At 44.1% G+C, this 25,498-nt stretch overlaps 1 protein-coding gene across 3 annotated transcripts in view; it reads right to left on the bottom strand.

Annotated features, from left to right (window-relative positions):
- LOC119965338 (solute carrier family 22 member 5-like) overlaps window positions 1-25,498 on the bottom strand; it is a 146,454-nt gene that overhangs the window by 63,381 nt on the left and 57,575 nt on the right. For all 3 annotated transcript variants that reach the window (XM_038795966.1, XM_038795964.1, XM_038795963.1), the window contains exons 4-5: window positions 10,455-10,626; window positions 6,893-7,019 (exon numbers count right to left, since the gene is read on the bottom strand). In XM_038795966.1, coding sequence (XP_038651894.1) covers window positions 6,893-7,019; window positions 10,455-10,626 — 299 coding nt within the window. The remainder of the gene's footprint in view (window positions 1-6,892; window positions 7,020-10,454; window positions 10,627-25,498) is intronic.

The raw sequence follows: 25,498 nt of genomic DNA, 5'->3' as shown, positions 1-25,498 counted from the left end.
AAGTCCTGAAAGACCTGCTGGTTAGATGAATTGGACATTCTGAATTCTTCCTCTGTATACCCGATCAGGTGCTGGAATGTGACGACGAGGCGAATTTTACAGTAACTTCATTACAGTGTTAATGTAAGCCTACTTGTGACAATAATAAAGATTATTCTTATTATTAGACAGGCTTTGGTGAGTCAGGCGGTGAATTACTCTCCCCCAGATTCCCAACCTGTAGCCTGCTTGTGCAGTCACCACATTTGTATAGTATGGTAACTTTTAGGATGTTCATAGTTGGGAATTCAGCAATGGTAATGCTATTGAAGGTCAGGGGAAAATCGTTAGGTTCTCTCTTATTGGAGATGGTCATTTCCTGCACTTGTGAGGTATGAATGTTCTTGTTACTTATCAGCCGAAGCCTGAATATTGTCCGGGTCTTGCTGCATTTGGACATGGACTGCTTCAGTAGCTGAGGAGTCATGAATGGTGCTGAACATCATGCAATCATCTGTGAACATCCTCAATTCTAACCTTATGATGTGGGGGAAATCATTGTGTAAGCAGCTGTAGTTAGTTAGGCCAAGAACACTGCCCAGATTAACTCCTGCACTCATATCCTGGGACAGAGATGATTAGCCTCCAACCACCTCATCTTCTATTTTGCTCGGTATGACTACAAACAATGGAGTGTTTTCCCCTGATTTCCCTTGACTTCAATTTTGCTCGGGCTCCTTGATGCCGCCCACGGTCAAACATTGCCTTGATGTCAAGGGCAGTCACTCTCATCTCACCTCACTTCTGGAGTTCAGCTCTATTGTCCACATTTGTACTCAAGATTACAATGAGGTCAGAAGCTAAATGACCCTGGTGGAAACCAACCTGACTGCCAGTGAGCAGATTATTTCTGAATAGGTGCCACTTGATAGCTTGAGAACTCCTTCCATCACTTTACAGATGATCGACAGTAGACTGACAGAGTTATAATTGGCCTGGTTGGATTTGTCCTGCTTTTCCACATTGGTAATTTTCCACATTGCTAGGCAGATGCCAGAGTTGTATCTCTACTGGAACAGCTTGTCTAGGGGAATGGCTAGTTCTGGAACAGAAATCTTTACGACTTTGCAAGAATGTTGTCAGATCCCATAGCTTTTGCAGTATCCAGTGCCTTCGCCCGTTTCTGGATGTCACTGGACTGAATCGAATTGGCTGGAGATTGGCATTTGTTATGCTGGGGACCTCAGGAGGAGATTCTGAGCACCATAATTAGGAACACCATAATTTCTTCTGCACTGGCATAAAGACAGCAATGTTTTGGAGACTATTGACATTTGTTGAAAAATCTGACATGGAGTAGTAAAGGAGATAAGAATGTAATGATCAGCAACTCAATAGAATGTAAACATTTTTTTCATTCTTGGGAATGCAAGTATCACTGGCAGGGCCAGGATTCCTCATTGCACCTTAATGAAGACGGCAGTGGGCTGCCTTCAGGAGAAGGTCATATGCCCATTGATTCTGCATTGACCCTCTGAAAGAGAACCCTACCTAGGCATGCTCCGCCACACTATTCCCGTAACCCCACATAACCTGCACATCCCTGGACACGAGGGGGAAATTTAACGTGGCCAATTCACCTAACCTGCACATTTATGGGCTGTAGGAGGAAACCGGAGCACCCAGAGGAAACCCACAAAAACACAGGGAGAACATGAAAACTCCATGGAATCACCCAAGGCCGGAATTTAATTTGGGTCCCAGGCGCTGTGGGGCAGCAGGGCTAACCACTGTGCCACAGTGCCTTTTTGCACTGTTATATTCCCATGCATCTTCTGCATTTGTCTCTGGGTATAGGTACAGCTGCATCTATCTTCTCAAGGACAATGAAGATGGGCAACAAATGTTGGACTTGCCAAAACACCCATATAATATGAAGGAATAAAAGAAAATGCTGTTTCGGTGGGAGTTCCTGGATTTGACCCAGTGACATTGAAGGAATGGTGATATCATACAAGCATGCAAGCAGATATGTAAGTTTTAAATAGTGCTATTCTCACACAAACCGATGAGGCATTCAGCTAATCAACAGCTTGCTTGCTGCTGCATACATGTGGCAACTGTCCAATTTAGTTAGCAGCAGAAAGTTATCAATATTCGAACCATGGAACATGATAATTGCCATTTGTTGCCCAATGACCATTTGGAGGGCTGTCCATTTTGACCCCCATCAAGTACATTGACTGGTTTCCAAATGTGATGGGTGAGAAGTTCATCAACCAAATCAAAATGAATTTTGAATAGCTGGATCTCATAGAGACATTCTGCTTGCTCTGTCTTGTGATGGGTTCTGCCAGTTAACATTAGGGCTGCTTGTCTTTGTATCCACTGCTTCTTTCCCTGCTTCATTGGTGGCCATTTTACAAAACTCTTTGGACTCCTATTACGGGCCAGGGTTTAGAGAACCCTAAAGTGTATCATAGGGTTCACCTGACCCATAAATTTGAATATATTGTGGTTATGGGGAGCACGAGGGCCCATTTTACAGGTGTGATGCAACAGAGAGCTAAAGTATGTTTAAACAAAAACAATGTTTATTCTATGAAATCCAGTTAACACTTTATAAACCCAGAGTAAACATCTTAACAACTGTCAATGGCAATAATCCCCACAGATACAATATTGTATAAGTAACCCTTAATCTTTCCTTGCAACATCCATGAGACAAATACCCTCTTTAACACAGAGATCAGATTCAAATTCTCTGCTGAGAGCAGTTATCACTTTTAAATCACACAAATGATCTGGAGACAGTCTTTAGATTGCAGAGGGATCCTTATACAGCTGCTTGTTTTTCCTGCAGCTATCCAGCTCTCAAAACGAAACTAAAACACACCCTGTAGCAGACAGCCCAAAGTGAAAGTAAACGCAGACAGACAGCCCAGCTCCACCCACTCTCTGACATCACTGCAGTCATTTGACAAACACCCATTTCTTAAAGGAACACCCACTACAGCTATTTTATAAGCACCCATTTCTTAAAGGTACACACACTACAGCTATTTGCTAACCACCCATTTCTTAAAGGTACTCTCACATGACACTCTAGATGGTTCCTACAGATTGGAGGGTAGCGAATGTAACCTCGCTATTCAAAAAGGGAGATAGAGAGAACACATTGAACTATAGACCAGTGAGCCTGACGTTGGGAGTAGAGAAGTTGCTGCAGTCCATTATCAAAGATTTCATAGCACAGCATTGGGAAAGCAATGGTGTATTGAGACAAAGTCAGCACGGATCTATGAAAGGAAAATCATGCTTGTCAAATCTACTAGAATTCTGTAGATTTAACTAGTAGAGTTGACCAGGGAGAAACGGTGAATGTGGTTTATTTAGACATTCAGAAGGCTTTCGACAAGGTTTCACAAAGCAGATTAATATGTCAAGTTAAAGTGGTTGGGATGATGGGTAGTGTCTTGAGATGGACAGAAAGTTGGTTAGCAGACAGGAAACAAAAATTTAGATTAAATGGATCTTTTCCTAATCCTTGGACTGAGGTGAGGAGAAATGTATTTGCCCAGGGAGGGATGAATCTGTGGAATTCACTACCACAGAAAGTAGTTGAGGCCAAAACATTGTGTAATTTCAAGACTAGTGGTGTACCGCAGGGATCTGTGCTCGGACCACAAATGTTCACATTATATATTAATGACTTGGACGAGGAAACTAAATGTATAATCTCCAAATTTGCAGATAATTCAAAGATGGGTGGGAGGGTGAACTGTCAGGGGGATACAGAGATGTTTCAGCAGAATCTGGACAGGGTGAGGCACATGCATGGCAGATGCCGTATAATGTGTATAAATAGGAAGGTGGATTTTTATTTGAATGGGTGTAAATTAAGAGAGGCGGATACTCAGTGAGCCCTTGGTGTCCTTGTGCCTCAGTCAATGAAAGTAAGCGTGCAGGTAAAGCAGGCAGTAAAGAAGGCAAATGGTATGTTGGCCTTCATAGCAAGAGGATTTGAGTATCGGAATAGAGATGTTTTACTACAATTGAATAGGGCATTGGTGCCATGATCATAATGAATGGCGGAGCAGGTCCAAGGACCAAATGGCCTCCTCCTGCTTCTATTTTCGATCTTTCTATGTTTCCCTCACAAACAAGCACACAAGAAATAGGGACAGGAGTAGACCACATGAGCCTGGAGGCTCATCGAGTCTGTTCCACCATTCAATACGATCACGGTTGATCTTGGACATCAACTCCATTTTCCCACCTGGTTACCACAAACCTTAATTCACTGAGAGGTCGAACATCTGTCAATTCCAGCCGTAAGTGAATTCAAGAATGGAACATCTTCACCCCTCTGAGGTAAACATTAACTTACAAACATTCAAAAATCGATCAGGAAAAATAGTTCCAATTGAACAGAAGGATGAAGGAACAGGGGACACAGAATTAAGGTGATTGGCAAAATAAGCTTTTTCAATGGGCACTTGTTTACAGTCTGGAATGTAACATCTGGGAGTCTGGTGGGATAGATACAACCATGGCTTTCAAAAGGAAATTAAAAAGTTATTTGAAAATAAATAAAATCCAGGGCATTAGGGGGAGGGCAGGAGTGAAGCTGGCTGTGTTGGTACTGCAGAGAGACAGTATGGATATGAAGGACTGAATGGCCCCCTTCTGTTCTTTAACCATTAAATGATACTGTCCTAAACATGAAGTCAGACAAATAAAAACAATGGGATTAAAACAAAAGAACAAATTAGAGAAATGCTCAGTTTCTGTTCTTCCAGGGTCACTTAGCTCCAGACCTCATCACAATCTTGGTCCATGGTTGAAAGAGCTGAATTACAGAAGTGAGATGAGACTGACTGTCCTTGATATCAAAGCAACATTTGATTGAATAAAGCATTCAGGTGCGTTCGCACAATTGAAATTCCTCAGGGTAACGTCGTGAATTCAGCTATCTTCAGTTGCTTCATCCATGGACTTTCCACCATCATAAGGGCAGAGTGGGAATGTTGATCTACGCACAGTTTTCAACACCTTTTGCAGATCCTCCGATTATGAAGCAGTTAGTGCCTGCATGCATCAAGACTTTGACAACATTCAGGTTTGGACTAATAAATGGCAAGTTAACATTTGCACCTCACATGTGTTTGCCAATGACCATCACCAACAAGAGGGAGCCTGATCATTGCCCCTCGACATTCAATAGCATTACCATTGCTGAACTCCCACCAACATTCTGTGGGATACCACTGACCAGAAGCATAATTAGACAAGCGATAGCAATATGGTGGTTCTAACTGCAAGTTACAGGCTGGGAATTCCGCAGCAAGTAACTCACCTGGTGAATTCCCAAAGCCTGTCCACCATTTACAAGGCAGAATTGAGGAATGTGTGAAACATTCTCCACTTGCCTGGATGAGTGCAGCTCCAACAATTCTCAAGAGGTTTGACACCATCCAGAACAAAGCAGTCCAGTTAATCAACACTGTATACATCATCACATACATTCACTCCCACCATCACCTGTACACAGGCAGCAGTGTGTACTGTCTGCAAGATGCAGCACACCAAGTCATCAAGCCTCTTCTGACAAACCGGCGACCTCTGCCATCCAAAAGGGAGGCAGCTGGTGCAAGGGAACACCATTTTGACTTGGAGATGTATCAACTTTCCTTCATCGTCATTGGTCAAAGTAATAAAATCCCTCCCGAAAAACACTGTGGCTGTATCTGCACCACATGGGCTGCAGCAGGTCAACGAGACAGCTCACCACCACCTTCTCAAGGGAAATTATAGATGAGCAATAAATTCTAGCCTTGCCAGCATTGCCCACACCCCTCGATTGAAAATAAATGTAATATCCTTTTCATTCCCTTGTTCTCACTGGGAACTTGTTTCTGTGTTCCCCCTGAACTTGATGATTTGCTTACTGTTATAGAAAACCATTTTACTGGTGCAAACATTTCAGAATAGGGAATGTTGAATAACAGATGTAATCTCTGAACAGTTAGGTTATGTGTAGCAAAATCCAAGCAGACTTCTCCAAGCGAGTCATTTTCAATACACAGTCTTGAACAAATACTCATCTTGAACAATGGCACTGGTTGGTTAATGAAGTTCACTGGACTCATCGACTGGACAGTCCTATTTCTTCACTATCACAAATAACAAAACTTATTTCCATTCTCTTCATGGTGTATAATTCACGAATGTAACATATATTGAGTAAAGCATAACTACAATATGACAAGAATTAAAGTGGTATGGAAGCACATGCAAAGAATAATCAAATCACCTTTCCTGGGGCACTCTAATTTGTCTTTATGAACAGATGGAAAAGTGCAAAAATGACCCTATCTGTAAATCTTATATGTTATTAGAAAGGCTGTCCACTGGTTCAACAATTTTATCCAGTGACGAGGTAATATATGAAGTTCAGTTCCAGGGACTTTGCTAATCAGTGACAGTTGGGGAAAAACAATTGACCACCATGAGGAAAAGGATGGTAAATGGAAATGAACGATAGAAATCAGTTTGGTCTCTCATTTGTGTATTTGGTAGCCTGAGAGTTGTCCTAAGAACCCAAGGATTCTTTGCCTAATTGCTGTGTGACAACTCTGTCTATTTGCTTTTGCTGGAAGACAGAATTAGGCTTGGTTTAGAGATCTTTGACAGTCAAATAACCTGATAGCACACTCCCCAGGCTCATACATGAAAAAGAGCAATCACTTGGAAAGGGGAAATGGCTGACACCTATGGAACTGTAACATAGGCAAAGAGTCAATGCCTTCACAACAGAAAAGTATGGGATAAATTGAGAATTAAAGGGCAGGTCTGTATTAAATGGCCAAATGAGCAAACAGGAAACACATGCAATTCCGTATGTCAATACCTCAAAATCATTGAAAAACGCTTCTGGTGGAGTGATGCCATTTTTCTTTGCAATTTGTCGGAGTATTGCTTCAGCCTCCTGTACCCTTCCCTTTATCAACAGCCAGCGTGGAGATTCAGGAATAAACCTGGAATTATAATTATTTTGTTTTAATTGAAGAGTACAAAAGCCAAATAAAGTATTTGATCAGTTACAATTAATATTAAAATACACTTTAATGATGGATATTAACATTTATTTTTATCTTAATAAAGGTGTTAATTCAGAAGTGGCACTGGTACAGGGTATTGGAAAGGATGATGTTTCTCGATCAAGAGCAAATTAGCAAATGTCTGGTAATTTTGGACAGTGTCTCACTCTGATATAGATTATAATACAGGGAAACCGATAGAGAATGAATAAACTGGGGTAAATTTTTGTATCATGTGGAAATGATAATCCAGCAGTGGGAATTGCACACCTCTTACTGAATTTTAATTCCATTCGTTTTATTGGAAGGAAAAGCAAAAGTCTCTATTCCCAGCCTGCAATCGTACCTGATTGATTTTCCTCATCACGGTCTGCTCAGGCAGTTTGTAATAACCCAGGTGGTAATGAAAATCTATCCCACAGGGCAGCACGGTGGCCTAGTGGTTAGCACAACCGCCTCACGGCGCTGAGGTCCCAGGTTCGATCCCGGCTCTGGGTCACTGTCCGTGTGGAGTTTGCACGTTCTCCCCGTGTCTGCGTGGGTTTCGCCCCCACAACCCAAAAAAAAAGAAAATCTATTCCACGGATTTTAAACCAAATTCCTGGGGAAAATTAACATCTGGCTGAACTTAGAGGATCTTCGAGGGTGGACATGGAGAAAGGAAAGCTGGCAAATTGTTGTGGGAAGGCATGGGATACCTGCCCAGAGCCCAATTCAGCCACTTAAGTTGCCAACAAAAACCTCTTCTAACCAACCCTGTGATCTTATCAGTTGGGGAGTTGGAGGAGAGTGGCCTCCACCACATGGCGATGGGGGGGGGGGGGTGTTGATGGCTACTCACTGACCACCTCCCAGCACACTGTGTCGGGGGACGGGGCGGGGCTCTCCTCTTTGGTTGTTCTTTGGCCCATGAAGAAACAGTCCCTTCGCAATGCCTGCCACACGGCAACGGAACCACTGCACTCAGCAAAACTCGCCCCACCCCCCCCCCCCCATCCCACCTGCAGCATAATGCAGCTGAACTTTACAAGTATTTTGTGTGTGAGTATCAACAATAAGAAGATTTTATATTTCACTGTTAATCAACATTCCTCTTACATTCTTTTATGGAGTGTATGGGCAGTTTGTTTCAATTAAATTTTCTTCCACAGCCACACACCCATGGTAATTTAAAAGGGACAAAATTGTTTTGTCTGTGTGGGGAATTTTGGGTTGCTGCACACTTGTGCAGCTTGAAGAGCAGATTACATGGCAGGAGGGGACCAGTGGAGGGAGGGGAGGGAGGTGCAGGAGGGTGGGGGCTGCAGGGACTGGAGGATTAGGGAGGGGTGCAGGGGGGTGCAGGGGGTGTGGGGGATGTAGGGGTGTGGGGTAGGTGAGTGTATCGTGGTGTATTGTGTTCGGGAGGGCGGCGGGGAAGAGGAAAGCAAGAAAGACCAATAGCCCACTTGAGGAGTGACATTTTAACAAGTTTTGGACAGGAGGAAAACCTGGAGTAAGGCCAAGGATTTGGGGGTATATTCCAAAATCTTGGGCAATAACTCAAAGTTTGGGAAGAAAGCATTAATTTAGATTCAGAGAAGTGGAGGGTGAAAATGGGACACACGTATGCAGTAACTTGATCCGACCATAACGTTAATCTGATGTGGGGTAGGGTGTACAAGTGAATCTTTGCAAGTGTGTTGAAGAACTCGGGCTGCAATGGATTCACTTGAAATTCGTGAAAGGTAAAGGGAAGGTGTGGCTTTGAGAAACACTAAACCCTGAGATTCAGTCAGAAAAATGCATCGCACCATGATTGGCAAAGTCCAGTGGTGCAGTGTGAAGAATTCACAGTTCGCAGTATTTCCACAAATTATTGCTTTGAGCAAATGACAACACACACCAAATACATTCACCATCATGATCCTAAGGAACTGATCAATCCGCAGCAACTATTGCACTTGTCAATGAATAAGGAGTTTGTACTTGTGGGTTACTGCATTGTAGTTCAAATTAACTTTCAGTGCTGTGCTAAACATCTGCCATCTCTTCTTACTTTTCCTAAATTATAGCAATTAATAGATTGCCGTTCAATTTCTTGTCCCCTTTCAAAGCAGTGTCTCATTTTTGACTATGGTTCCACATTTGCATGTTATATTTGATATGCTTACAAAATACAATTCACCAAAAATAAATATAAAGCCTTAGTGTCACAAGGTACGCACACAGTTTTGATGTCCATGCAGATGGAAGGTTATATTTGTCTGGGAGGGTGTGGAAAGAAGACTCACTGGGTTGATTTTTGGGATGAGGGGATTATCCTATGAGCGGAGATTCTCTAGAATTTAGAGGAATGAGAAGTGATCCCACTGAAACGTATAACATTTTCAGTGTCTTGGCAGACTAAATACTGAGAGGATACTTTCCTTGGCTGGGGAGTCTAGGACTAAGGATCTGAGAATAAGCATTAAATCTTTTGAGACTGAGTGAAGACATTTCTTCTGAATCAAAGGGTTTTGAATTTTTAAATTTCCTGAACCCAGCGGGTTGTGGATGCCAAGTCATTGAAAATGGTCAAGACAGATGGACAGATTTTTGGATGCTAAAGATATCAAGGGATACAGGGATGGTGCGGAAACATGGAACTGTTGTACAGTAGAAGATTAACCATATCTATTTAATGGCAGAAATGGTTCAAAGTGTCATTTTGGCTCAGTAAATGATACTTGCTGCAGCTCCTTTCTTTAATTTCCAGTTTTTTAATAGATAGACTTTTATTATAGGCCACTTATACTTAGTGTTTTGAAGGATTTCAAGGACAAATGTTCTATTTGTTGAAGGTCTGAGGTGTGATTATCACAACTGAAGTCTGTTTCAGCAGACCTTTGACCGACTTCCGGCTGCCTCCCAATCATGCTGTTAGAATGTATTTCTGACAGAGCAGATCACCTGCCCATTGTAGAACCCATTTGATTTTAAACCCATTGGGATCTGGTAAAATTGGGTGGGTATTGAAATCAGCTGCTGATTGATTCTACTCAGTTACTTCCTCGATAGTGAAGGTGAAAATTACCCACACTAAACATCCTGGGCAGGATTATTCCTCCCAGCAGCAGGATTTCCTATTGTGGGCACCCCACACCGTTGGGAAATCCGTGGGCGAGAGTGCGCCGCCAACGAATTAGAGGATCCCGCTGATGGAGAATCCGGCCGCCGGTCTCCCATTGTTGTCAAGCAGCCATCACCTCTTTAATAAACTGTCAGTGCTGATCCCTATCCTTACCCTCAACAAAGAACACTCAGTTCCTTCTGGAATCAATGGCAGACGTTAATGGCAATAAAAGTTCTTACCTAAAGATGACATTGGTTAAAGTTCCAATTCCTACCTACCACCACAAGGGAATGTACAGGAGCCCAGAGAGAGACAGGAATAAAAGCAACATCGGCCAGCTTCGTATGAAGTATGCAACTAAAGGCAGAGCCATATAGCCGATTGCATAAGGAATAAAAGCTCCCACTGTTGAGAATGCAACTCGAATGGATTTCCCAAGAAGTTCTGATCCTGTAAGAAATTAATAGGGTGGGACTAGTCAGACAGGGAATCTGAAAAAATTTAGTATTCATAAAAAAGAAGCGCGAGAAAAATGAATGGAATTCAAAGTTGATTAAATTTCCTGGACCTGATGATATACATTCCAGGGTGTTGAAAGAGGTGGTTATCGTGAACATGGATATATTGGTGACCATCTTGTAAAATACTGCAGATTCTGCAACAGAGCCTGAAGATTGGGAAGTTGAAAATGTCATCCCACTTTTAAAAAAAAGGAGAATACAGGAAACCTCAGACCTGTTAGCCTGTCATGAGTAGCAAAAATGTTTGGCTGTATTCTCTGTTCCTGAGACTATGTATTGCGCCGGGGCAGGATTCGTGGACATCCATTGCAGCAAAACTGGCGCTGCACATGGGCCGATACAGTGACTGTTGAGGGGCTAACACCAGTGGCACGTGGAACACAATCGACTTTGCAATGAGAAACGGTGCCAGATTCGCCAGATTCACGATTGACACTCAGGAGGCTGACAAGCTCAGCTGCATTTTCACACTTCACTCCCCACACTTACCATCCCAGCCAACAGGTTGGCACCTATTGCACGGAAGCATCCACATACAGCTTATGGGCTGGCTGGAGCCAAAAGGCACCTAGGAGGGTGGCCTGGGAGGACACCCATACGACCCGTGGTCCTATGTTCACAGTGGGCAGTCAGCGGCGTATGCAGCAATGGTGTTCCATGCCCATCCACCCCGACCCCACTGCTCACCTCCTGGCTATCCTCCCCCTCCCCCCACTACTCTTCCCGACCCTGGCACATGTCGCCCGGCATGCGGTACAACTGTTCACAAACTATGGCGATGTTGGACATTTTCCGTACCTCCTCTCTCCCTCACAGCCACAATGCCTGTTCCACGATTTTTAAAAGCACAAATTTTTAAAAGCACAAGTGAAACTCGCCGTCGGGAATTCAACCATTGGAGACCGAGAATTGTGGAGTCCCCGGAGAATACCGGCTCAGGCCCGCTAATAATAATAATCTTTATTATTGTCACAAGTAGGCTTACATTAACACTGCAATGAAGTTACTGTGAAAATCTCCTAGTTGCCACATTCCGGAGTCTGTTCGGGTACACAAAGGGATAATTCAGAATGTCCAATTCACCGAACAAGCACATCTTCCGGGGCTTGTTTGAGGAAACTGGAGCACCTGGAGGAAACTCACGCAGACACAGGGAGAACGTGCAGTCTCCGCACAGACAGTGACCCAAGCAGGAATCGAACTTGGGACCCTGGTGTTGTGAAGCAACTGTGCTACTGTATGATACGTTAAGGGTGTTTATTGTACGTGCGTTCTGGAAAACCTTGATGTCGCTTTTGAGACAATAGAGAATTGCGATTTGGCGTGAAATCCGCACCCGCCGCGCTTTCAGCATTGGAACCGATTCTCCGCCAATCGGGTTTCCACACATCTTCTCTACTGATTCGTGCTACACTCCGTTTGATTCACCCAATGTCTGTGTCTATGTATTTACATTGTGTATTTATTGTATGTCCGATGTTTTTCATGTGTGGAACAATCTGTCTGGACTTTACGCAAAACAACATTTTTCACTGTACCTTGGCACATGTGACAATAAATCAAATCCAAATCTAAATCATGAATGAATTTAAAAAGACACCCTGTCTGCAGATATGTCATCTCAGTCCTTATGTATGGTACATATCAGAGAGGAGACAGAAATGCAATGGGCATTTGAAATGTAATTAAAAACATAAATGTCTAATAGACATTGGGGCTGGAGATAATTAATTTCTCTGGATACAGGGAAGTTAAACAAAAAATGATGACAATAAACCAGTCAGTCCATGGCAGTTCATCCCTCTGATACTCTGACTAACTTCTGTAATCATTTCTTATTTTAACTACTGCTGGAGCTCCCTTCCTAACAATACTGATCCTGGGTTCCAATTCGTAGAATTCACACATAATCGCAAACTAACATTTGGCTGTTTCCTTTGACATTTCTGCAGTGATATGCATAAGCAATTACACATGGAAATATGATGTGGAGATGCCGGCATTGGACTGGGGTGAGCACAGTAAGAAGCCTTACAACACCAGGTTAAATCCAGCAGGTTTGTTCGAATCATTAGCTTTCGGAGCACAGTTCCTTCCTCAGGTGAGGAAGGAGTTGTGCTCCGAAAGCTACTGTTTCAAAACAAACCTGTTGGTCTTTAACCTGGTGTTGTAAGACTTCTAACATGCATATATGCTTGTGATTGTTCCAATTTATTAGTATTAGTTTCTAACCCACACTTGTTATACAATAATAAATTTGACTAGTCTTGAACTAAATGTTCTTTGGTGGACTAACTCAATCATTGTCCACGAACTCAAACAACTGGTTAGCACATAACTGGTTAGCACAGTTGCTTCACAGCCCCAGGGTCCCAGGTTCCAAAATTACAGCATTAAATTCTCACAGGTATACAGGTGACTTCCAACTCTACATCACCATGACCTCTTCCAACTAATCCACAGTTGCTAAATTATTGGACTGCTTATCTGATATTGAGTACTGGTTGAACATAAATCTTCTCAAATTAATCTTTGGGACAGCTAAATCTATCCTGTTTGGGTCCCAACACAATCCATATACCCTAGTTGTCCACTTCCACTCTTTCCCTGGTAAATTGTGGCGAAAACAGACATTTTTGATATATATGAGATCAAAATGAGTTTCCAAAAACATATCCGCACTATTGCTAATGCCACCAATTTCAACCTTCACAACAGAAGTTCACAATCAATATGAATAACATTGTAAACCTTCCCCAATGTCTCAGCTCATCTGCTGCTAAAACCCTCAACTCCACTTTTGTTATCTCCAGGTTTAACTATTGCAATACACTGCCGACACCTCCCCCATTCTACCCTCCCAAACCTTGAGGTCATCCTAAAATGTTCTTCCAATTACTTTACTTTCGCTAAATCCCATTCACCCCTTGCCCAGTGCTTGTTGTCCCACGCTGGCTCCCTGTCAAACTACGCCTTGATTTTAAAATACTCATCCTTATTCTCAAGTCCCTCTATTGACTTCCCCTTCCCTATTTCTCACTCATAAATTTCCTCCAGCCTCACAACCTCCGATACTTCCCTGTTACTCTAATTCTGACCTTGTGAGCATCCCCGATTTTAACTGCTCCACGAATAGTGGTCGTGCTTTTAACTGTCAAGTTCTGAGCCTCGCTTTGCTCCTGCAAGATGTATCATAAAACCTTTCTCTTTGACCAAGCTTTTTTGATCACTGTGGTTTCTCCTGGGTCCTCTTCGATTGCCAGGGCTTCGCCTGAGCCCACTAAACGTAAAAGTCTGCGAACTGCAGCCTGTTTCTTCTTGCTATGCTCCACTTCCTTCTTAACTTAACTTGAACTTCTCCCTGTCCCCTCTCCCTTAGTGCCTCTCCCTGTTCCCTGCCTGGGACACTTGTCTTCAATGTCTGTTCCCAGTCTCATGCCTTGGGTTTTCACACCATTTTTCCCTTTTTTGCACAGGCTGGGCCTGTTCCTAGCTGGAAAACTTAAATGTGCAACCTGATCTCTGACTATGTTTATGCAGAAACTACGAGATCTGTCGAGACCTGGAGTTCCCAACACTGCTCTTAGTGGAAAACTAATTTGGCTTTCACAAAAACAGGCTGAATGCTCTTAGACCCACGATGGCAGAATTGGAAATGGACAGAGACAAGGGGAGGATAGGTGCATCGGGATGGCTCCCTGATGTGTTCCTGCTCCTGGAGAATTTTCTCAGAGGTGCCTAGCCCAGGCTGGTGAACAATCAATTAGATTGGTAAAAATCCCAATTAAAGGCTATTTCACAGCCTCACCAGCTTTCCATTACCATTGGAGCTGAATCCCAGCTCCTGTAGTGGCCACAAGCTTAATGGAGGAAATGATCCTCAGATCCAGAGGATCTGTGGCCCACTGGTTTAGCTACAAGCATGACTGGCCCAAATCTCAGCCAATCCCAATCCAGTGGTTGGGCTTCACTTTTAATCCAATGAACCTGGCAGTCTAGCTTTTGTTTATTTCTCAATTACTATGCAGCCTGGTTGGGCATCCTCATGTTGAAGAGTCCTCACATTCCCCAGTGTGCTTTAGCAGTGTCCACTTTTCCCAGTGGGGCTGCTGAGATTCCTAAGTCGTCAGCCCTCTGATTGTATCTGCAGCATCAAGAATTCACCGTCCATCCTTCATTGGACAACAGGTTCAGAGATGACCAATTACAATGTTGCCTCCTGGAAAATTGCTGAGTTAATCGTGCAACCAGAGATTTGGGTTCAAGACAGCCATTTGGTCCTGAAGTCAGGATCCTGAAGCCCACAGGAAAATGCAGCCTATTCCAATGCACTCCTGGCTGGATTCCCAAACTCTACTCTACATAAACTGAAGGTCACTGGAACACTGCTGGCCATGTCCTAACTTGAACCAAGTCCCAGTTACCGATCACCCCTATATTAACATTGGTTAATTATGTTGTTAAAAATGCATGCATACAAATGATAGGCACTGTTGACTTAAGACTAAGAGCAATTATAAAGATATATGCCATTTGGAGTACTGTGAGCAGTTTCGGGCCCCTAAGGAATCTAAGGAAGGATGTGCTGGCATTGGAAAGGGTACAGAGGAGGTTCACAAGAATGGAATAAAGAGCTTGTTGTATGAGGAATGGTTGAGGACTCTGGGTCTGTACTCGTTGGAGTTTAGAAGGATGAGGAGAGATCTTATTGAAACTTACAGGATACTGCGAGGCCTGGATAGAGTGGATGTGAAGAGGATGTTTCTAATTGTAAGAAAAAGAGAAGCAGAGGGCACAATCTCAGACTAAAGGGACGATCCCTTAAAACAGAGATGAGGAGGAATTTCTTCAGCCAGATGGTGGTGAATCTGTGGAACTCTTTGCCGCAGAAGGCTGTGGAGGCCAAATCACTGTGTGACTTTAAGACAGATAGATATGCTCTTTATTAAAAAGGGGATCAGGGTTATGGGGAGAAGGCAGGAGAATGGGATGAGAAAAATATCAGCCATGATTGAATGGCGGAGCAGACTCGATGGGCCGAGTGGCCTAATTCTGCTCCTAAGTCTTATGGTCTTATGGTTACAGTTCCCCTGTGAGGGACTGGCAATTTGCTTAAGTGGTTTATTTGTTGATTAGTCCATTTTATTTTACCTATATACACAAAATAGTATAAAGAGTAAAAGATAGTCATTGTGCATTCTGCACAGGGGGGCTGCTGCCTCTGAACAAACACCCACCACTTCCTCGCGCTCGTCAGCCATCCAAACACACCGTGATGTTCTGCGTTTCTGTCTGGAGGTGTCAGGAACCCATAGTGGAGGCTTTCTACGTAGCAATCCTCCCTGTTACCAACAGAGATTTGGGTGTTGTATGCAGCGTTGCCATGTAAAAGTGAATTAAGATGGCTCGCAGGAGGTCTTGTGGCACAGTGGCAGTGTCCCTACCTTGAGACCAGAGGCTCCGCGTTGAAATCCAATATTAGGACTTGTTGGCCACAGAAGGAGTGTTTATGATGAGTGTTTATCAACAGACTGACAACCAGCTTGGGAATCCTTTCACCACCAATCTCCAAAGGGAACATTATTTTAATTTAAAGTGATACGTTTTGTTGCAAGTTTTGTCTTTTTGTTACAGTTGTGGTCATCAAAAATGGCCACCCGCAAAGGATATTGGGAATCATGGTCAGGTTGGGACACAGACGGTACACAGCTCCTCTGTATTGTGCAAAGGGAAACCAGACCTAATAGAACCTCACACCTGCTAAAGGTCAATCACCGATTTCCCCATGACAATGGGACACAGATCGAAATGTAGCAAAAGTAGCAGACTCGGGGTGCCTATTTACCCTATTTGGAAGTACATACGTGCCATGGACAATAGCAGCTAGGATCTGCCCAAGCCAGCGAGGTACCCGTCCCTAATTGGCCAGAATCGATTAGGGTGATCAAAACCCTATCGATCCATTGGATCCCGAGTTGGGACCACCCAAAAGGGCGCGAAATATTGGGGGATAAGAAGAACTGCGCAACCACTATTCGGCCTCTTTGGGACCTGCCTCTGCTCCGACCAACTGCAGCATATCAGCCAGTCAAGTTCAAGGACCCACGATAGCTACCTAAAGGACGAGCCGCAGCCGAGACAAACCTGAAGACTTCCAGCCGACACACATGAGGATCCAGATAAAGGCCTTGTCTTCCCTGCACAGAACCGGTCACTTAGAAGTTAAGTAAAGGTCATTTTAGTTGTTAGGGTGTAGTTTAATAAGTAGCCGCGTGTAGATTATTACACATAGCATCAAGCCTGTGTCTAATAATAAATTATAATTTAACTAACAGTGTGGTCATTTGTCCAATACAAGAAATGTACTCGCATCTGGTGGTTCAGGTAAAAGAGCAACACAGTGCTCCTTTAACGGCCGTTAAACTATTCCATAGTTAATTTGTTTACTTTATTGGCACTCAAAAGAGTTCAAGAGAATCAGATGGGAAACTGGGTTAGCATCGTTCTAAGGCAGGGATCTGTATGGCTGCATTGTGTGAATACAGAGAGCGAACGGGTGTTGCAGTATTAGCTCTGAGATATTTTTTGTCTTGTGATTTGTGAAATTCAGCCAACTGGGCTGAGCTAACTTCAAATAGAACAACACACTTCAGAAGAGCAGTTTATTAGTCTTAATTTCTAGGTTCCAGTAACACCTTTCTTTTCTTTGGATGTCCTTTGGCTGTTGCAGCTGAGCCGGAAGCCTGAGGCCTCAGGACCTGAAGCCGACATGGATAAGAAATCCTATGCTACTGAGGAAGGAGCAGTGCTCCGAAAGCCAGTGATTTGAAACAAACCTGTTGGACTTTAACCTGGTTTTGTAAGACTTCTTACTGTGCTCACCCCAGTCCAACGTCAGCATCTCCACATCATATTTGGAGGAGAAGATGAGAGAAGCAACATCAGCTTCAGGAATATTTTTGTGGTGGGAGGGAGGGAGGAAGAGGAAGAAACAAAACATTAAGGGCACAACAACTGTGGTGATTGTCCCTTTAAGGCAGCACAGCAGAGTGACAGTCACCTGCCTTGGGGGACCAATTGGGACTCAGTGTGGATAATCATCCCAGGAGATATCATAAGCTGGACATACGTCGGAAGCTACGTGCAGCTATGAGACTGCTTTTTGTGAATTAAATCCTTCTCGTATTCACAAATTTAACCTGTGAAAGAGCATCTTTCCAACAACATTAAGAGATGAGTGGTTGTGGACTTTATTACTAAAATACTGCTGCAGTTTGTAGGGGAAGAAAAGAAGATTGACTAAAAGATATGAGCATGTGCTTTTGATGAACCAATTAAATTAATTTAACAAATTGAAGGATAAATTAAAAGGGCAGACTCTTGAAGTCTTATTACATTAAACGGAATATCAAAGGAAACTAAGAACATCAGAACAAAATGTGATTGAATGGATCGATGAAACATCCCAGCCCCCATCAGGCACAGAATTTCTCAATGGTACCAGTGGATACCTGCACACTTCCTTTCAAGGGACACCTGCGAGAGAACATAACTGCACAAGAAGGGCAAAGAGTTGGGACGGATGACCCCCTCGAGTGTCCGCTGCCTGGGCAGTTTGGCTAGGCTCAGGAACAAGCCCAGGAGCAAACCCAAGAGGAGTTACTCTTCCCTTCTTGCCCACCTCCACACTGGGTAACTGAAGATAAGGAATGTGGGACAGAAGCATAGCGAAAATTGTAACAGGTTTCTCAAATAACTGAAAAGGTGCTGCAGTCTATTATAACTCATATATGTGTGGTTCATGAACTCCACAAGGCTCAAACATTCAGGCATGTTGAGAGTTTGGGAACCAATGTAATCTGTGGTTATATGGGACTGCTTGTACAACATCCTCCACTACGGGCCCCCATTGGTAAGAGGAAGGTAGAGAGCCCTCCACTGGTGACGTCCTCCGTCAGACAGCAACAAAGCATGCCAGGGTAGTTCTCCACGATGGGCAAAGGCAAAGAAATGAAAGGCATGCAGCAGTAGCCCATTCAGGAAATCCCTGCATTCCGTGCCACAGGGCATGGAGAGCATTTCCTCGAGGCAACTCAGCAACTCAGATCATGGGCACTGGGGGCGGAGGAAGGGTGGTGATATGGGGTGGGCTATTGCAAATGTGAAATTCCATCCAAGTAGGGGTATGCTTGAACAGAAGTCCACTACACACCTAGGCAGCACAGTAGCACAGTTATTTGCACAGTTGCTTCACAGCTCCACGGTCCCAGGTTCGATTCCCAGCTTAGGTCACTGTCTGTGTGGAGTCTGCACGTTGTCCCTGTGTCTGCGTGGGTTTCCTCCGGGTGCTCCGGTTTCATCGCACAGCACAGTCCAAAGATGTGCAGATTAGGTGGATTGGCAATGTTAAATTGCCGTTGGTGTCCAAAAAAGGTTAGGTGGGGTTACTGGGTTACGGGGATGGGGTGGAGATGTAGGCTTAGGGAGGGTGCTCTTTCCAAGGGCTTCTGCAGACTCGATGGGCTGAATGGCCTCCTTCTGCACTGTAAATTCTATGATTCTATGAACATCCTCGAGACCTTGTGTGCCAGCGGGGCCGGGCAGCACCGTCTTAAGGCAGTGGATCTCCTGTGAGCTGGATATCCATTGCTGTGCCAGTTCAAAAGCGGTCATCCAGCCCACTCTTGACTCAGTACGTTTCCGATTCTGGTCACTCCACTGAATGTGCTTTTGTGTGTGTTGCTGAAGAAGCACCTGATTGCTGAATTCCTCTGCATGTCCTCTGCATTGCCTGTTCTGGGACAACTGGAATGGCTTGGGGGAAGATTAAAATTGAAGTTAACCCTTTAACACCTGATGGAGGACTGCACCTAGGGAGCTCCAACTGACCTAAGTGAAGACATAACCTCCCCCTTAAGGGAGAGCACAGCAATGACTGAAATAAGAGGGCAACTGTACAAGTGCTCAACATTCAACACAGTTTGTGGCCGCCTTCCTTTTCCTTCATTTGTGTCTGTCTATTTTTGAGATCACCTTTGTTCCTAACCTTGGTTTTCCTATTTAGAGTCAGTGATATATTTGCTTTGTACCGAAGGAGGGAATCGGAATTCTCCATGTTGAATACAACTTGGAGGAAGCACTGAGGGTGGCAAGGGCACAGAGTGTGCTCGGGTGGGAGACTTCAAAGTCCATCAGCAAGAGTGGCTTCGTAGAACAGCCACAGACCCAGCGGAATAAGTCCTAAACAACACAGTTGCGAGACTGGGACTGCAGCACGTGGTGAGGGAATCAATCTGCATTCCTTAGGTGCATCTGTCCATGACAGTATGGATAGGAGTAATCGTCGCACAGTCCTTGTGGAGACAAAGCCCTGTCTTCATATTGAAGATACCCTCCATTGTGTTGTGTGGTACTACCATCCTGTTAAGTGGGATAGACTTTGAACAGACCTAATAACTCAAGATAGGTAACCATGACTGTTATGTTTGTGTACTATGATAATAAATGAATCAGTGTACCACAGAACATCTAGTTCAAGACTAGTTATTTAATGTTGAATAAACTGTGGGTGGACTAAACTATTGCTAACCAAACTGTGGAACTTCTAACAATGCTACTAACAGCTTTTGTAACTCTGACCAAGACTGGTTTTGTCCGGTTCCAGTGTCCTGTTCCTCTTGCCTGACACCTAGTGGTTGGAGGCTATATACACTATTATATGCACTGTTACTGCATTTCATTACAATAACCTGCTGGGGGCCATCAGCAACAACAGCGTTGTACTCAACCACAATCTGCAACCTCATGGCCTGGCATATCCCCCACTCTATCATTACCAGCAAGCCAGGAGATGAACTCTGGTCCAATGAAGAGTGTAGGACAGCATGCCAGGAGCAGCATCAGGCATACCTAAAAATAAGGTGTCAACCTGGTGAAGCTACAGCACAGATTATTTGTGGGCCAGATAGCAGAAGCAGTAAATAATAGACAGAACAAAGCAATTCCACAACCAATGGGTCAGATCTAAACTAGTATTGCCACATCCAGCCATGAGTGGTGGTGGACAATTCAACAATTCACTGAAGGAGGATACACCATAAATATTCCCGTCCTCAATGAAGGGGGTTTTATGCACATCAGCATAAAAGTTCAGGCTGAAGCATTTGCAACTATCTTCAGCCAGAAGTACAAAATGGATGATTCATTTTGGCCTCCTCTGGAGGTCCCAGCATCACAGATGTGGCTCCAGTGGCATTACTATCATTGAATCCCCCACTATCAACACCTGAGCAATACCACTGACTAGAAACTGAACTGGACAAGCCATATAAATACTATGGCTATCAGAACAGGTCAGAGGCTAGGAGTACTGTGGTGAGGAATTCATTTCCTGACCCCCCCCATCGACTGTCCATGATCGACAGGGCACAAGTCAGGAGAATACTCTCAACTTGCCTGGACAAGTGAAGCTCCAACAATACTCAGAATCCTGGAATTCCCTCCCCAACAGAACTGTGGATGCACCTACATCGCAAGGACCTCGTGGTTAAAGAAGGCAGCCACCAGCATTTTTTGAAGTGCAACATGGGATGGGCAATAAATACTGGCCCAGCCATCGATGCTCAGACCCCATAAAATTAATTTTAAAAAGGGAAACTGCTCCCATTTTCTTTCTAATGGCCTATCGTTGTTTCATGGGGTACTTGGGGGTTGTGATTCTCTCATAAACTTAATAGCAACACAATCGTAATTGGCAATGTGGCCTGCCAAAAGCTACACTGGAGTGGCTACTTAAGTCCCTGATCCTACTGTTACGATCCCAGCTAATATTAGTCCTGGACAAGTCAAATGCGAGAGTAGAACCTAGCTTGATAAATGCTCACTTTTTTCAAACTGTGGAAGTATGTTACTGAACAAATTCACAGGAACCTGCTGATGAACATTTATTACAAAGAATAAAATATTTATTGAAACAAGAAAAGTGAACTATATTACACCAGACAATGAATTTGGTACATCTTAATCCAAACCCAAGAAATTGCTTCAAATATTCGCTATTCCTTCACCCCATCAATACCTTTACAGACACAGACAAATTCAGAAAGATAAAACAATTTCTATTATCTATCTTATACTCTAATATTTAGGGTAGCATGAGGTATATGAGAATGAACAAGTGATCTGTGATCAGACATACCACACTACAAAGTAAATGACAGATTCAACAAAAGCAGACTCCATGGATTTCTCAGCAACACACCCAGACATTTTTCACATTATAAACCAAACTGTCTCACTGAAACTTTTTGTCTTTCTCACAAGGGTTTCCAATTTCCACATTTGAAGAGGTTTTGTTTGAATTCTCTCCAAATGTCACTCTCACATTGACTTTAACAAGTATCCAAATCCAGGGTTTCAATATTGGCCTCTGAGCTTCTTCCCCTGGATGACTGCATGTACTCCAGCCTCACCTTCCAAACACAATCTCAGATCCTTGGCTAAGCAGAAAATTAGTGCTCCAAATGGTTACCTTTGGCCCGACCGCGCACAGCATGGAGTTACCAACCTTCTTCTCAGCTTCTCTTAAGCCCACTTTGCATCAACTCTGCTTCCTGAAGCTCTGTCTTCAATTTGGCGGGTAGTGGGGGTAGGGGCATAATATTGAAATGAACATGCAGCATAAGGCTAAGAGCATTAAGGCGACTCACAAGAGTAGTTGTGAACATGAACCCAAGCCTGTTCGTGGCCCTGCACTTCTTTCAGAGCATAACCATTAACCTGTACATTGCCATATCCGATTTGACAGGGAGGGCATTGCACGCAACGGTCCCACACAACAAATGACGACCAAGAAAGGGTTCACAGCCTCCCAGGCCACTTGTCTTTTTTGCAGCTTCATGAAATCTGTGTTCCAGGCTTGCATTGTTCGAGGTTACACCTCCTACTCCACTCTGAGGGGGCTGCTCCTCAAGTTCTGTTTGCACCTCAGATCCACCCTTTGATCTTTGGTCACCCAGTGCAGAGTGGAGTTGGTGGTGCAACGTGGGCAGGGTGGAAGGCTTCCTTGTAAAGCTGTTCCTGGTCAAGATGGCCAATTAACAGGTCCAGGCAGCAGACAATTGAGGGGATCGTTCATTTTCTACTTCCAAGAGGAAAGGATAAACTTGTGTACACACTAAAGAACTTCAATACCATTTGAACTCCAGGAATAGATCCACAGATTCCGTAAGACCTGTGAAGTTTATTTCTTAAAAAAATTACGTACATTCTCATAGACTATCTGCCTAAACTGGACTTCCTCAATCCTACTGTTACAAAAAAAGTATCAGCAGGCCACGTTCAAACAGCTTATTGTTCAAAGTCTCCGGAACAGCATGAAGTTTCAGCAATCAGTAGCTTATTAAACAGCAGCTTTGGGAGGTGTAGGAAAATACTTGAGAAACTGAGGTTAATAGCCAGAGTTGAACTAAGCTATGTGACAAAGCAAGCCAACCCAGATGATTTCAAATGAAATAAAGGGAAGTTTAAAGTCAACCAGTTAAGGGGAAGGACATGAGGAGAAAAAGTGAACCTGGAAAAATATGCAGGGGGAATCTCAGAAGGAGCTCGGGCCCATTGGACTGATGAAGGCAGGGAATCTGTCATTAGAGACAGTTGATCCTACATAACATGGCCAGCCTTCCAACAGACTTCCAAGGCTAGGATTTTAGGATGACAGGGTTTCCCTTCCTGCATTCTGAGTAATCGGCAGACAACACGTCCCTGCCAAGACTGCTTGCCCTTGAGCCATTTATTGCAACAAGCCTCAGTTGGATGGTGGCGGGACTTCTGCCCCTCACTTAGGAGGAAGTGCAGCCTCACATTGCTGGTCAATGTGATTGGTTGACAGCTTATTCGTCCCTGCACCGCCAAAAGCTGCAGTGGACAGGACTGCGACTGCAAGCAGGCCCCAGGGTCTACCTCCCTAGAGTCCAGGATCATGGTAGGGCAGCATGATAGCATAGTGGTTAGCACAGTGGCTTCACAGCCCCAGGGTCCCAGGATCGATTCCCGGCTTGGGTCACTGTTTGTGCGGATTCTGCACATTCTCCCTGTGTCTGCGTGGGTTTCCTCCGGGTGCTCTAGTTTCTTCCCACAGTCCAAAGATGTGCATGGTTAGGTGGATTGGCCATGCTAAATTGCCCTTAGGTTAGGTGGGGTTACTGGGTTATGGGAATAGGGTGGAGGTGTGGGATTAAATGGGTTGCTCTTTCGAAGAGCCGGTGCAAACCTGGGAGGGTTTCCTTCTGCACTGTAAATTCTATGATCAGGTAAGTGTTGGCAGTGGGGGAGACCCAGGGGAGTGAAGATGTTGGTTGAGAGGCAGTGGGGGAGGGTTTACCTGCAGGGGTCAAACGTACAATACCGCCCCAAGAGTGAACATTCAGGGAATGGGCAAGGAGACTGGAACAGCTAGGGGCAGCATTGTCATGTCAGACAGACACAAGGGGAACAATGAGTCAATGAGCTGGTGACTCCAGAAACTCAGAGTGATTTACATGATCTGGAATAGAGAAGTAATGTGAAAATGCGAAGAACCAAATATATAATAGGAAGCAATAAGACTAATATATTGAAACTAGAATCTGTTATCGCAGCAAAGAACCACGATATCATGAAAATATCAGAAACTTGGTTAAATCCAAAATATGGAAATTGATCCAACAGAGTTTCCCAAATAATTTTACTGCCATGACCCCACTTTCATGCTTCAAACTTGGTGCAAAACTGAAATGAATGGGGGGGGGGGGGGGGGGGGGGGGGGGGGGGGGGATGGGTGAACTGTTGATTAGGGTGGAGGTTCAAATATTCGAACATCAGGAATGCAGGCACAAACAGCAACAAGTACACCAACCGTTTTCCAGAATCTGTTGTTGTCGTTGATTGGAACTCCGAGCTCATTGAAGGAGCTCTAAGATTTTGATTATTCTACTGTTTGTGTTGTCGAAAATGTAGAAGGTAAGTATCTGTTCACTATAATCTCTTGTATACTTTCAACTTTTAATGGGTATATACAATCTAGAGGGTGGCATGGCGGACCAGTGGGCACTGAGACACTCACCTTCCCAGCCCCCAGAACAGGGGCAACACCCCCCACCACCCCCCTACCCTCCTCACCATCCCGAGCACCAGGACAGCGACGCAGTGCACCCGGGTTCATTGCCTGAGAGCAAAGTTGGCTACTCACCTCCTTGGTTCCCCACAGCAGCAATTCTGCCAACTCCACAGTTTTCAAATGGAGTACTAATTGGCTCCCGCATGACCACTTGCTGGGGAGGCGGTTAGATCACAGGAGGCCATTAGATAGGGGGTCGCTCTCATTAATTGTATGGAGATTGGTCTTAAATGGCGATTATTGTTTTTTTGCCACACCATGGAGAAATCCCGATTTTGGCAACAGGAGAGGGTCGGTTAGAACGCAAACCGATCGACGCCGATCGGTTTTCTCGATTTTTGACCTCTCCCGCGATCTAACGGCCACATCACGCTCCCGCTCAGGAGCAGCGTGGCCATTAAATCGTGCCCATTATTTTTAATGACTGGTCTCCTTTGTTCCCAGTCCTGGGAGGGACTAAAAATCCTTATTTTAAGGGTTGTACCATTGACCAACTGGTCAGAATAAAAAGGACAGTTGTTCAATGAAGACACAAGAACAGCATAGTTATAGTACATTTTAGCACCAATTAGCCTGTCATGATTCTTTAAAAGAGCTGGCTAATTTATTCCTACATTGTATCTTTCAACCCATATCCCAGCTCGCT

This window comes from Scyliorhinus canicula, chromosome 4 (genome assembly GCF_902713615.1).
Source record: "Scyliorhinus canicula chromosome 4, sScyCan1.1, whole genome shotgun sequence".
Taxonomy (NCBI): Eukaryota; Metazoa; Chordata; class Chondrichthyes; order Carcharhiniformes; family Scyliorhinidae; genus Scyliorhinus; species Scyliorhinus canicula.
This window is presented reverse-complemented; position numbering and strand designations above follow the sequence as displayed.